The 12,554-nt window shown below is 56.7% G+C and overlaps 2 protein-coding genes across 2 annotated transcripts; both read right to left on the bottom strand.

Moving 5' to 3' along the window:
* Positions 1-845: 845 nt before the first annotated feature.
* Positions 846-4,378, bottom strand: Pim3 (proviral integration site 3). Its single transcript, NM_145478.2, has 6 exons — positions 3,820-4,378; positions 3,625-3,734; positions 3,481-3,531; positions 3,024-3,393; positions 2,080-2,256; positions 846-1,997 (listed from the first exon to the last, which is right to left on the bottom strand). Exons 1-6 carry the CDS (start codon positions 3,902-3,904, stop codon positions 1,810-1,812), a joined length of 981 nt encoding a protein of 326 aa, NP_663453.1. The 5' UTR covers positions 3,905-4,378; the 3' UTR covers positions 846-1,809.
* On the bottom strand, positions 4,066-12,131 carry Gm33049 (predicted gene, 33049). Its single transcript, XM_006521646.3, has 3 exons — positions 12,051-12,131; positions 11,802-11,837; positions 4,066-4,739 (listed from the first exon to the last, which is right to left on the bottom strand). Exons 1-3 carry the CDS (start codon positions 12,129-12,131, stop codon positions 4,092-4,094), a joined length of 765 nt encoding a protein of 254 aa, XP_006521709.1. The 3' UTR covers positions 4,066-4,091.
* Between the last annotated feature and the right edge of the window lie 423 nt (positions 12,132-12,554).

The raw sequence follows: 12,554 nt of genomic DNA, 5'->3' as shown, positions 1-12,554 counted from the left end.
CCTGCCTCTCTTTGCAAGGCTGAGAGCTTGGTCCTCCCTCCTAGTCTCACTCACTACTGGCTTGGGAGAAACCTGTAGCAAGGCTATCCCACCCCTACCAGCTCTCACCCCCATCTGCTCCAGAGGGCATGCTAGTGCCTTATCTTTCACTTCACTTTCCAAAACTCCCTGCTTCTCAATCTCCTGGCCAGAGACTTCTGCTGTGCTGCCTGAGACCCAACAGGTGGTACCCAGTGGCCTCAAGACTGAGCACTGTCCACCAGTGACCTACTTTTGCAGCTGGGTGTGGCTGATGGCTTGCTCCTTCCACAAGATGGAACCAGGGTTCAATCACTTCGGACTGAACATCAGCACACCATCTTGCACTCAACCCCCTTCCTTACTCTTCCAAGTACTGTCTATTCTACCTCACTTGTTCTAACACCTCCACAGGAAACAGACTTCTACTCTTCCTAAGGGCAGTTGCCCCACCCCCACCCCAAGACTCCTAATGAACCAGCCTTCTAGCTCTGAGTAGAAAAAAAGGTGGTAGCCGGGGAGTGGTGGTGCACGCCTTTAAATCCTAGCACTTGGGAGGCAGATTTCTGAGTTCAAGGTCAGCCTGGTCTACAAAGTGAGTTCCAGGACAGCCAGGGCTACACTGAGAAACCCTGTCTCAAAAAAAACAAACAAAAAGAAAAGGTGGTAAGGAGGGACTAGGAAGAAACACCCTCTGGCTAATTCATGGCACTGGCCTCTCGAAAGCTTATCTCTACCCCTCCCCACTCTCCCCATCACCCACTTGACAGAGATTTAACAGAAACCTGGAAGACTACCCAGGGCCCCAGTCCAATAAACAGAAGTTATCCATTATATACCAAAACATTTAATTGAAATACCTGTATAAAAAATATGATCTTCAGACATTTCACACTTTTGAACTTATACAACCCCACCCCTGATGCTTAGTCACACCAGGGTCACAGAAACACAGCTGCTAAAATAAATTAAGGGCTTGAGACTCTGTCCCCCAACCCCAGCTTTCAGAGCCAGCAAGCAGACTGTACAAGGTCAATAATTTAAACCCCTCCCCAGCGCAGAGTGCTCAGGGTGACAGGGTCTCCCACTCCCCTTAAATTAGCCACTGTACAAATGCTTCCTCCCGCAAACACGGGGGTTGGGGAACTCCTCCAGGTGCAGGAATTAGGATGGGGGTCTGTGGACTCAACAGCCACATTTGACTTTCAACACCCCAGGGGCCTGGAGAAGGTGGTTGCTTGGAGGAACCTCAGCAAATAAATTAAACAATAAATAGCCCCAGCAGGGCGGGGGCGCCCTCCAGGGTGATCACACCATAAATAAGAGACCGTGGTGGCACGCTTAGGTTGCGTGCGGAGCCGTGCCGTGCCGGGGAGGCAGACGGGCAGCAGTGGCCCAGCGTTGCATTGCTTGTGCAGACATGCCCAGATGAACACCAGGAGACTGGAGGGTTGGAGGTGGGCACCACAGGGCGCTCCATGTCAAACACACTTGGTCAGGAAGGCTGCCTCCTGAGATGGAGCAGCAGGGTCGGGATCTCTGGTTCAAGTATCCACCCAGGGCAGGACCTTGCTTAGCCCGCAGCCATCTTTGGACAGAAGAGCTCAAGAAAACCCAGGCCCTGTGGAGCAGCGTTCAAAAAGGCACTCAAAGCAAAGGAAACAGGCCCGGTGCCGAGAGCAAAGGTCACCAGGGGTCAGAGGTCACTGCTTTTGCAGCAGACATCCCAGGCAGAAAGTGTTCAATTCTGGGAGAGCGCTGGCTAGGCCGAGCCCAGGCCCCTTCTCCTCCTCACAAGCTCTCACTGCTGGAAGTGGTACTGGCTCCGTCGTCAGTATCCAGGGCACAAAGCCGAAGGTCACAGTTCTCTGGAACGCTCCCCTCTGTCCCCAGCATCCAGGGGTGGGCAGCAATTTGGTCCAGGGAGGGCCTCTCTGAGGGCCTCAGGGAGAGACACCACTCAATAAGCTGCTGGCACTCTGCAGAGAGAACAGGGGGTCAGAGTCCTGCTGCAACACTGCCCTGCCCCCAACACGGCCCCAGCCAGCTTCTACAACACACCTGGGGAGACCCTCCTCCGGAAAAAGAGCCTGCCGCGCAAGATCTCCTCATCCTGCTCAAAGGGAATGTCCCCACACACCATGTCGTAGAGCAGTACACCCAGAGACCACACAGTGGCAGACCGCCCGTGATATCGGTGATATCGGATCCACTCTGGGGGGCTGTACACACGGGTGCCTGAGGGAAGAATCGGGATTAGGTACACATCAGGATATATACACACTGGGGGGTGAACACACTGAACAACGGGCCTTCATTAGCTCTCAGCCAGCCTCCATGGGGCCTCTGAGAATCTTGCTTGTCATCACCCTGGAAAAACCCCAACACAGCTGCAGGCGGGACTCAGGAAAGGAGGGACATGGAGGGCAGGGGAGGAACAGGAGTGAAGGGGAGGTGAAGGCCCACCCCTAACAGGCCCCAAGGCAGGAGCGCGTCACATGAGCTCCGGCTCCAGTTTCACAACAAACAGATACAACGTAAGCCACTGGGAACCAGGCCTGGTGTTCTAGCTCCTCCCGCCCCGGCTCGCCTTGCTCAGCTCTGCAAGGCTCGGAAAGGGGAGGAGAGGAGCTTAGAAAGAGGAGGGGCGGGAGAGATGGGAGGAGGGAGGAGAGGAGTGGGGGAGCCCCGGCTTCCCCGCGCTCCGCAATGCGGGGATTTCTACTGCGGCGCCCCCGCGCTCCGCACGCACGCACGCACGCAAGGGAGGCCCGCGAGCGCCCTCCCCGGCACAGGGAGGGGCCACGGCGCCGAGGCGGCTGGCGGGGGCCCTGCGTCACGCGCGTATCGCGGGTCTCCCTGGCTGCCACCCACCGTCCCCAGACCCTGCGCCCTCACACCGCAGAGGGCTACCCCGGTGTCCCCAGTCCCCCCCACCCCTCCCGTAAGCCAGGCGTGGCGCGTGGCCGCCTAACAGTCGCCGGAACGCCGCACCACCTGCTCACCATCAAAGTCAGTGTAGACCGTGTCCTTGAGCACCGCGCCCGAGCCGAAGTCGATGAGCTTCAGCTCTCCCGAGCGCAGGTCCACCAGCAGGTTCTCGTCCTTGATGTCGCGGTGCACGACCCCACAATTGTGGCAGTGCCGCACAGCGGCAAGCACCTGCGCGAAGAAGCGACGCGCCAGCGGCTCGTCCAGGGCGCCTCGTTCAGTGATGAAGTCGAAGAGGTCCTGTGCCGGCTCGGGTCGCTCCAGCACCAACAAGAAGCCGTCGGGCCGCTCGAACCAGTCCAGCAAGCGGATGACGCCGCGCGCGCCGCCCGCCGCGCCCACCTTGCGCAGCAGCACCACCTCCAGGGGCACGGCCACTCCGCCCTGGGGGACAAGGCGGTCATCGGACAAAGCCAAGGCAACCCACACCCGCATGCCCCGCACCCGCACGCCCCGCACCCGCATACTTACGAGACTGCCCCACTCGGTCACCCGCTCCTTCACCACGTGCTTCACAGCCACCTGCGGGGAAAAGAGGGGGCGACACGCGAGCGGTCAGACGGGCGGCCGAGCGTGGCGATCGTCCACGCGGGTGCGCCCGGAGCCACGACTCACCGGGAGTCCGTCGGCGATGCGGCTGCCCGCGTAGACCGTGCCGAAGCCGCCGCTGCCCAGCACGGCGCCCACCTGGTACACCTTCTCGAAGCTCTCCTTGTCAGCCTTGGCTGTGGGACAAACAATCGGGTTGATGATGACCCAAAGCCACCCCCCGGCCCCCGCCCAGGCCCCCTCCCTGGTCCCCACACATACCTGGCTGTAGGATCTTCACTGGGAGGTGGTCCACGCCGCCAGGCCCGCAGAGGTGCGCCAGGGAGCCGAACTTGGACAGCAGCATCGCGGGTGGCCTCGCGTGCGGTGCCGCCTCTGACCCGTCCGGCAAGGACGCGGGAGGGCGGTCTTCCTGACCGCAGACAGCGCGGCGGATCCCACGGCCCCGAGGCCGAGCGCTCAGCGGGGCAGCCGCGCGGCGCAGTTGCCCGGTGGCCGCGCGAAAGCGCGTAGACGGCAGCTGGCCGAGCAGCTCACACGCCCCGGCCGCCTCGCCCCGGGGTTTTGGACCACGGAGATGTGTATCCTTCCGCGGAGGCGGGGCCGCCTGAAGCTCCGCCTCCTTCCGCCCGAGGCTCGCTTTGCGGTGTGGCTGTTTTGAGTCTCGCAGGGCGGTGCTGGGGAAGCCGGACGCTCCCTGTCGTTTCACCAAGGGCTGGTGGCGCGCGGGGACGACGACCCGTCCGGACTAGCTTGCCGTAGTAGAGTCGCGGAGGTGCACGGCGTTCCGCGGCTTTCACGGCGCTCTCACCCGCCCTGCGCACGCGCAGCTCGCGCGCGGGCGGCGGCCCCCTTATGTCTCCGGCAGCGCGGGCGGGGCCGCATAAGCCAATGAAAATCGAGGTTTTGAAAGGACACGGGGACTCAGCCAATGGCAGCGTAGGGCGGGGCCTTCCGAGCCTCGCCCCCCAGGCCGCGCTGAGGAAGGTCACTCTCCGGCTCCGCGAGTTACGCGTGTTGTTCCCTCGTTCTTCGTGGGCGTTTGTGGCTGGGGGTGTGCGAGGAGTCGGCCCCCTCTGAGAAGCGGAAGTCCGGGAGGACAGTCGTGCGGCCCTGAGGCCTACGCTGACACTAGCTCTGTGTGCGTCACCCGCTGCTCGCGCGCCACGATGCGCACGTGGCTGGGCGACAGAGAAAGCATTGCCCTCAGACCTCTCAACCCAGCCTCAGCTCCCTGGAGCACACCTTGAGTGTTCGCCCATCAGCTAGGCTCAGATCTCATGCTCCTAGCTGGGTACTTATGAGAGCCTCCTAAACCCTAGATCCTCCCTCCTGGGAACTTGTCCCTCTGCTCTAAGGCCATCTGACAAAGTGTCCCTTTAGCTGCTCACAACTACCAAAGGTCCTTTGTTGATGACTATTATGCCCATAGTTCCGTCCTGAGCAGCTCAAGTAGACACAGCCTACAGCAGTCTCCCTGTGTCCTTTTTACCTATACCTTAAGACACCAGTGAAATTAGACTCAACTGTTGTTGACCCCTGGCTAAGTCACTGACCCAAGAGCAACCCAGGACTTGGAGTTGTCATCTGTCATAGCTGGGTGAGAATGAGTTGAGAGCCATTGCTCCCTGGACTTCAGTTTGATGTCTAAACGATTCAACTGTCGTTCCTGAACTGCTACTACTTGGGGGATCTGGAGCCTGGCTTCCCACTGGCTTATCCATGTTCCTCCACTAACACCGCAATCCACACTTTCTCTCTCTGGAACCTTTCTGAGGCGCCTACTGCCTTGACACTATTTGGGGCCCACCTGGTTTCCTCACCCCCTTTCTGTCTTTGTGGCCTAGACCCTCAACAGTCTGGACACACTCAGGCCCTCGGAATAGGTCTCAGGTTCTTGGAGCTCTGTCTGGCTGTCTCCTAACATGCTTTCCAGGAGCTGACCACATCTGCCAAGAACAAAGCTTTCCATACCAGCTATCAGCAGGGTTTACAGGGTACCTGCTCAGGTGTGGGGGAGGGGCGGGGGTTGTCTGCCTGTGGGTGCTTTCAAAGGACCAGCTAAGAACCCAACAGGGCCTGTGCTCCTCCTGGCCAGGACAATCTGGTTGTATTGGACCCCAGTCTTTCGGGAGAGGGAGGGAGGGATCCTTGAGAACTGTCTAGGTGGGTAGTAAATTCAATGGTGAAGAATGGCTGGGGTTCCCTGGTGTCTCCCTAGAGACCCTCACCCAGCATGTGACCAGGCTGGCCTCAAACCCATAGAGATCCTCCTGCCTCTGCCTCCCCAGTTCTGGGATTAAAAGTGTGTACCAGCACCAACCGGCTCCCAAGTGATTTTCTTTTCTTTTTTTTTTTCTCTCCTGTTTGTTTGTTTTTTAAGACAGGGTTTCTTTGTGTTGTCCTGGAACTTGCTCTGTAGACCAGGCTGACCTTGAACTCAGTGATCCACCAGCCTTTCCCTCCTTAGTGCTGGGATTAAAGATGTGTTCCACCACCACCTGGTTCCCAAGTGAATTTCTAAGCGGGTTCATTCCAGATCATCCTGGCCTTCACCCTGGCTAGTTCCTCTTGTAGTTGGCCTTGGGAGACCAGGACCAGAAAGGACCCCCCTATCCTTGGTCCCTAAACTTCTGAGGGGTGCTCCTGACACCTCGAATCTTCCCATACTAACTTACCTTATGGTGCTGTCACTCATAGCTCCTCTCTCCTCCCTTCCATGGTAGGCTGAGACCCCTTCATTGTACTAGAGGACTTGGGGGTGGGGGTTTATCTTTATTGTGTGGTAGATCAATTACTCTGTGGGCCCGTGTGTGTGTTGAGGACCCCAAACCTTCTAAGCCCCGTGATGTTATCAGAATAGGCCATGGCTCTCACCCCCAGGAATCATACATCCAACATGTGGGGGGGTCTTGTCATATTCCATTTGGCCTGAAGAAAGGTCTGGTAAGAGGCTTTATCTAAACAGCTATCCATGCATCTGTTCCGGACAGGCATTTGGAAATCCCTGTGTCCCCAAATAATCCTGCCCCACCCCCTACCAGCAATGGGCATAACCTACCCCATCAGCCTATTAATTAGGTTATCAAATAGAGGCTCTGTCTGTGGAGCCTATTCCCTATTTGCATGGGAGTCTGGACTGAATCTGAAACCCATGGCTTCTGGCCCTTGTCTACCTGCCCTGTCCCCGCTCCCAGCCTGTTAGAAGGTGGACCTTAGGCCATCCCTGCTCCACAGGTTTCAACACCTGTAACCAGTTACTGTACTGGGTACCAGTCCTCCGCCTGTTTTTTTCCTGGTTCTTGGAAAGCCCAACCAGTAAACCTTAAAAATAGCTCTGGCCCTCACAGGTCAGTGATCCCATAGGCAGCAGAGCTGGAGATCTCCTACAGAAGAGAATGGTCCTGCTGCAGATGCCCATGCCCTGTTGTTTGCCTTCCCTCCACTCAAAGGATGCTCTGGGTCCAGATGAATGTGACATTAGAGGAGCACGCATCCCGCCTGTCTGCCTTCCCGTCTTAACCAGGGGTTACTCAAGGAGAGGGCTGCTGGAGCAGGATCGCTTCCACCAGAGGGTCACTTGCTCACACACACACCCCAAGCCACCCTGCTGTCCCCATCTACATGCAGCCTTGGAAACAGCCGTTCCTGCCCTGCAGTGGGTACAGAGAACGAACAGCCAGCCCCACCAGGTCACTCTGTCCTGATGGTGGGAGGGGCTGTGTTGTTGCTGTGGTGACAAGAGCCAGGCTGTCCTTTTCCTGGTAGAAAAGGAGAGATGATGGATTGGAGGATGGTCAGGGCCTCAGAGTACATACACACACACACACACACACACACACACACACAAAAGCACACATGCACACGCACACACACACACACACAGAGAGAGAGAGAGAGAGAGAGAGAGAGAGAGTCATATTACTTACAAACCTAGTCACAAAAAAAGTAACTGTCCTTAAACAACATGCCACACACAGGCCCACAAAAACACAATTCAAACACTCTACAGACCTTCAGTATTACAGGGGAGGGCAAGATGGGGTACCTCCCACAGTCTCCCCAAGCTGCTTGCCCTGGTGCCCTCAGACTCCCTTGAGTCTTCACCTCCTGGCAGATCTCATCTACATCCAGGGCTCTTGCCCAAGTGCCCCCTAGGTAGGCCCAGGGTCTTCTGGAGCCCGGGCTGGGCTTTGATGTCTCTCCAGCCTGAGAGTCTCCTCGCTCACCTTTTGTTTACCACACAGACCCATGGGTCTCTTCTCTCTTACCTCCTTCCCATCAACTTATTGTCTCCAGTCCCCAGCCTCATTCCCCTCCAAATATCTTTGGCCATCAGGGTCAGTTCTTCCTGCAAACAGTTCCTACTGGACCCTGAGCCACCTCTGACTTGGCTCCCACTGCAAGAGGCGATGAACCAAATGAGCAGGCCCCTCCTTAGCCCCCATAGGCCAGCCTGGCAGTATCCCAGAAGGTACACCTGGCACTGGTCTCACACCCCTGGCCCTGGCCCTGGCCCTGGCCCTGGCCTTGGCCCTGGCCCTGGCCCCAGATCTAGGCTTGGTGTAGTGCCAGATCAACCTCTCCCTGGCCTGACTCTGGCTAACTGGTTAGCCAACAGGCCCCGGTGCCCACCCTTTCAGACTTGTACAGAGCCAGGCCCCCAGACTGGCTTGAAGCAGAGCTCTCAGTGTAAGGCAGGCAGTTTTGAGGCCCTTTCCCCTCCTGCCTCCACACTCCTTGGCAAATCTCTCCTGAATGGGAAGAGGAGCCAGAGAAGCCAGCCAGGATTTTGCAACATTTTGCCAAAGGCGTCCCTGGGTTGGAAAGACCCAACGGGATCAGAAATATAACAGCAGCCTGCATGAACTCTGGCCCAGCCACTGTGACTGCCTCTTCCAACCTTGTCCCAGATGCTGACAGACACCATCTCCTGCCCAGGGGACCCTTGCCTGTCTTAAACCCTCAGCCCAAGTCCATCTATTGTTGACAAATTGCAGCTCCCCCTTTGCATGGCTCTTGCAGCCACTGAGGAGTATTTACTCATGTTCTACTCTAACCAGGGTACACACTCAAGCACACCCAACTGACCCCAGGCCCCTGAACTCGGCATTAAAAAGACCCTGAAGAATAACAAAGAAGATGCCATGAGTATCTAGGCCTAAACCAGGTCTCCATCGTCACTGAATGCTTTCTGGCATCCTCCAAAGGAGTCCACACTCTCTCCTCTGGTAAACCTTGAATAATGGTAATGATGGTGGGTATGGTGGCATCAGTCCACCCCATCTGGATCCAGCTGCCCAGAGAACTTCAGCCACACTGGCCCCAAAAGAGTCCGTTTGAGCTGCAGCTATGGACTCATGTGGCAGAGTGGTCCGGGCAGGCTCCAGAAAGACTGGGCTGAGTGCTCTCCTCACAAGGCTCTGGCCTTAAACCCAGCTGCTCATACCATCTGTACCAAGTTTGCCTCCATCCCCACCCTAGCTTCAACCTCTCTCTAGCTCACCTCTGAGGACCACAGAACCTCAGCTTGTCTACCACAGCCCAGGACCCACCCAGTACTCAGGCCTCGCCACTGCCTGATACCACCATATAATCGCAGCTTCCCGTGTATATAGAACGGGATGATGATGGCCGGTAAATACCTGTGAAATACTGTCTGCAGTGGGTGCCTGGTGGGCACATGGCCTGAAATTTCATCACCAGTGCCTCAGAGCTTCCTATGTGGGTTGGCTTATGGTGAGACCCATCCCTGCCTTCCAAAAGCTACACCATACCAGGGATCCCTTTGGGCCAAACCCAGCTAGGTATGTGGTAGGGTTAGAGTCTCCATTCCCACTCTTCCTACTTCTGTCTGTCCGTACAGACAGGTAAGATTTTAGACTACCCCTCCCCCACAACTCCTAGTGGAAGGCTTCATACTCCAGGGATGCAGAGGGACCAGGAGAAATGTCCACCTCAAGTGTGATCTCGGCAACGGAGATGCACGTTTAGTGAGCACATGCTGCATGTCTGTCAGCTTGGCATCCTCACATGCCCCAAGTCAGCCTAGGACTCTGTTGTCCCCGGCTTCTTCCTACTCTCATGTGGTCAAAGAGAACAGCAGTCGTTGCTGGGACAAAGACATTGGGGTCCAGGGCAAGCCTGTGGGCAGCAACTGGCTCCATGGAGCTCACAGACAGGAGTGCCCCCGACAGGCATGACCTCTGCCCACAAATAGACGGAACCAGGAGAGAAGCAGGCAGGACAGATGACTGCTTCAGGTCTGACAGGAGTCAGCTCCTCTCTGACAGCCCTGGGCAGTACCCACACAGCACGGAGCTGGAAAGCCTTGGTACCCAGTCTCTGTGGACTACCTTTAATTGCTCAGAAAGAGAAGTGGATTTGGTAAGCCCCCACCTACCTGGGTATGAGGGGCAGGGCGGGGCAGTCTGTGTCATTGAGGAAGAAGTACAGGCTCAAGTTCTGCTCACTGAAAACGAACTAGAGCCAGGCATGGTTATGCATGCCTTTAATCCCAGCACTTGGGAGGCAGAGGCAGGCAGATTTCTGAGTTCGAGGCCAGCCTGGTCTACAAAGTGAGTTCCAGGACAGCCAGGGCTATACAGAGAAACCCTGTTTCAGAAAAAAACAAAAAAAAACAAAAAAAAAAAAAAAAAAACAAAAAAAAGAAAACGAACTAGAAAAGCGTGTTTTCACAGTGCTCAGAGCCTGGAAGTACATGCTGGTACACCGGATTGACAGGAGCCTGCCCTTCCTGCTTCTCCTTTCACACCTGCTGGATTGGACCCAGGCCTGCAGGCAGGGTCGGGATCCTGGAAGCCACAGGGTGTATACAAAGCCAGCCAGGCTGGGGCTGGACTTGAGGACTAGGCCACAAAGCTAATGCTCCCTCTGGCTGTGTCCTGTTGCTCTTTCTACCCCACCCTCTGTCGAAAACCCTCTCATCTGGCTCCTGGGTGTCCACCGAGCCAGGCACTAATAGGCACCAGGAATATTCAAACCACAGGATGCAGCAGGAACAGAAATCAGGGTGTTAGTGACCATACCATAATACAAGCAGCTACAGGGGGTGATGAACTCAAACTGGGGGTCCCTCTTCTGGAACCCTATGACCTTCCCATGCCCTTCCCAGGCAGTTCTAGGTGAAGAACCAGGAGGGTCAGGAATGCCTAAGGGATTCTAAAACCCTGAGACAGACAGTCTGTTGAGTCTACTCTGGAACCTAGTTGTATGAGAGTCCAGAGAGACCTGCTGAGGCCTTGTCCTGTCCCTATCTCTGGGCAAGGTTTCACAAACCCGTCCTGACCCCCGGGGCTCTGAGGTCTGGGCAGGGCATCCAGTTCAGAAGTGGCTAAGCTTTGTTCCGACCACAAGACCACTTCCTTGTTCCTAGGAAATGCCAGGGATAGCAGTGGGGGAGGGAGGGCGCCCTGGTCTGTACGTAGGTTGAGTTAGCTTCCACAGAGGCAGTTCTTCACTCTTGGCCCACTTACTACCATCTCCCAGTGATTGCTCTTGCTTTCCCTCCCCTCCCCTCCCCCCCAGAAAGTAGAGTGCACTGGTCCCCTCCGCACCCCCCCCCGAAAGTAGAGTGCACGGGGGCATCCTGGAGCAAGTGAGGTGTCCAGTTCTCCAGAGCCCAGGCAGAAGAGTCCAATCTGGCCTGGAGGACACCCAACAACGTCCCAAGGGCTAGCCAGTCTGGATCAGAACCCGAGAAGCAATGTGCTTGGTGTGCATTGGCTCCCAGATGGACACTAGGCTGTAGGCACTATAGGCAGCACCCCATGGTATTTTCCTTGTTTGTGGAGTTCACAAACCTTCCGGCTTTTTTTTTCCCTGAGCCCCGCCCTCCAATCTGGAGAGACCCACACGTCACAACTATCTCAGTGGCACAATGCCCCTGGACACAGCTTTCTGCCTTTTAGCTTTATCCCACCTCTCAGGAAGACGACTTAGGAGCCTTGACCTGGGATGGTCGCAGGCTATCCATTGTCTGGGGCCTGGGGACCTGAGACCCAGATGAGGCAGCTGAGTTCCCTTGGGGTAAGGCAGGGCTTCATCATCACCCATTAGGGGACCCTCCTCACAGCATTCAGGTTCCTGGCCCTGGTCCTGTGCAAAGCTGTAAAGGAGACCTGGCTTGGGGCTTGAGATAGGGTGGGGTGGGTACCCTGAAATAGAAAGCTGGGGCTGGAGGATCCCCGGACACAAATGAACCCCCTTGCTCCCCTCCTCACCTCATTAGTAGTCAGAGTGCACAGGAAACCCAGTGTCTGAGTCAGCACACAGGATGGAAGGAATGGGAAGAATTCTAAGCTTTCACTCTTTGGCTGGGTTCCCACCCCGAGAACCTTCCCATCCCCCACCCCACCCCCACCCCCGCTCCACACCAGCCCTGCCCCACTCTGCTTAGTAGCCTTAGTAGCCTACAGTCCCCAAACCCTTCTGCACTGGAATCCCCTCCTGCTCCTACTGTCTTTTCTGACCTTGGAGATTACTGAATTCACACTGGCTCCTTGGGGCTGTGGATGCCAGGCCACAGCCTGGCACGAGAAAACCCTGTCCATAGTCCATCTGCCTGTGTCAGCATTGGCCTCCCAGGCCTAGTCAGCCACTCTCACTGTCCATACAGAGCCCTGCTTGGCTTCCCAAGCCTAGGCTGCAGAGCTGAGCTATGTTGGGGGTACCAGGGATCCAGAGCCAGCTGACCATACAGAACCTACCCATGCGTGCCTCCTGCCTCACACCTGACCATCCTGCCCTCTGAACACACCTCCTTTTCTGAGCACATCCTGCTGTCCTTGGGCTAGGGAAAGGTCAGACTCAGCCAGGCCTGCAGTCCAGTAGAGGAACGGGAGAGCAAGGGTGGGGGATGAAAGTTGATGGGGTGGGGGCTGAAGCTGGGGCGGGGTGGGGTGGAGGGACAGATCAGATAACCCACTAAGCCTTTCAGCCAGCACCAAGCTAAAGTGCTGATGTCACCCAAAAGT

This window comes from Mus musculus, chromosome 15 (genome assembly GCF_000001635.26).
Source record: "Mus musculus strain C57BL/6J chromosome 15, GRCm38.p6 C57BL/6J".
NCBI classification, from domain to species: domain Eukaryota; kingdom Metazoa; phylum Chordata; class Mammalia; order Rodentia; family Muridae; genus Mus; species Mus musculus.
The sequence above is the reverse complement of the archived record's forward strand: the minus strand, read 5'-3'. Positions and strand labels throughout refer to the sequence as shown.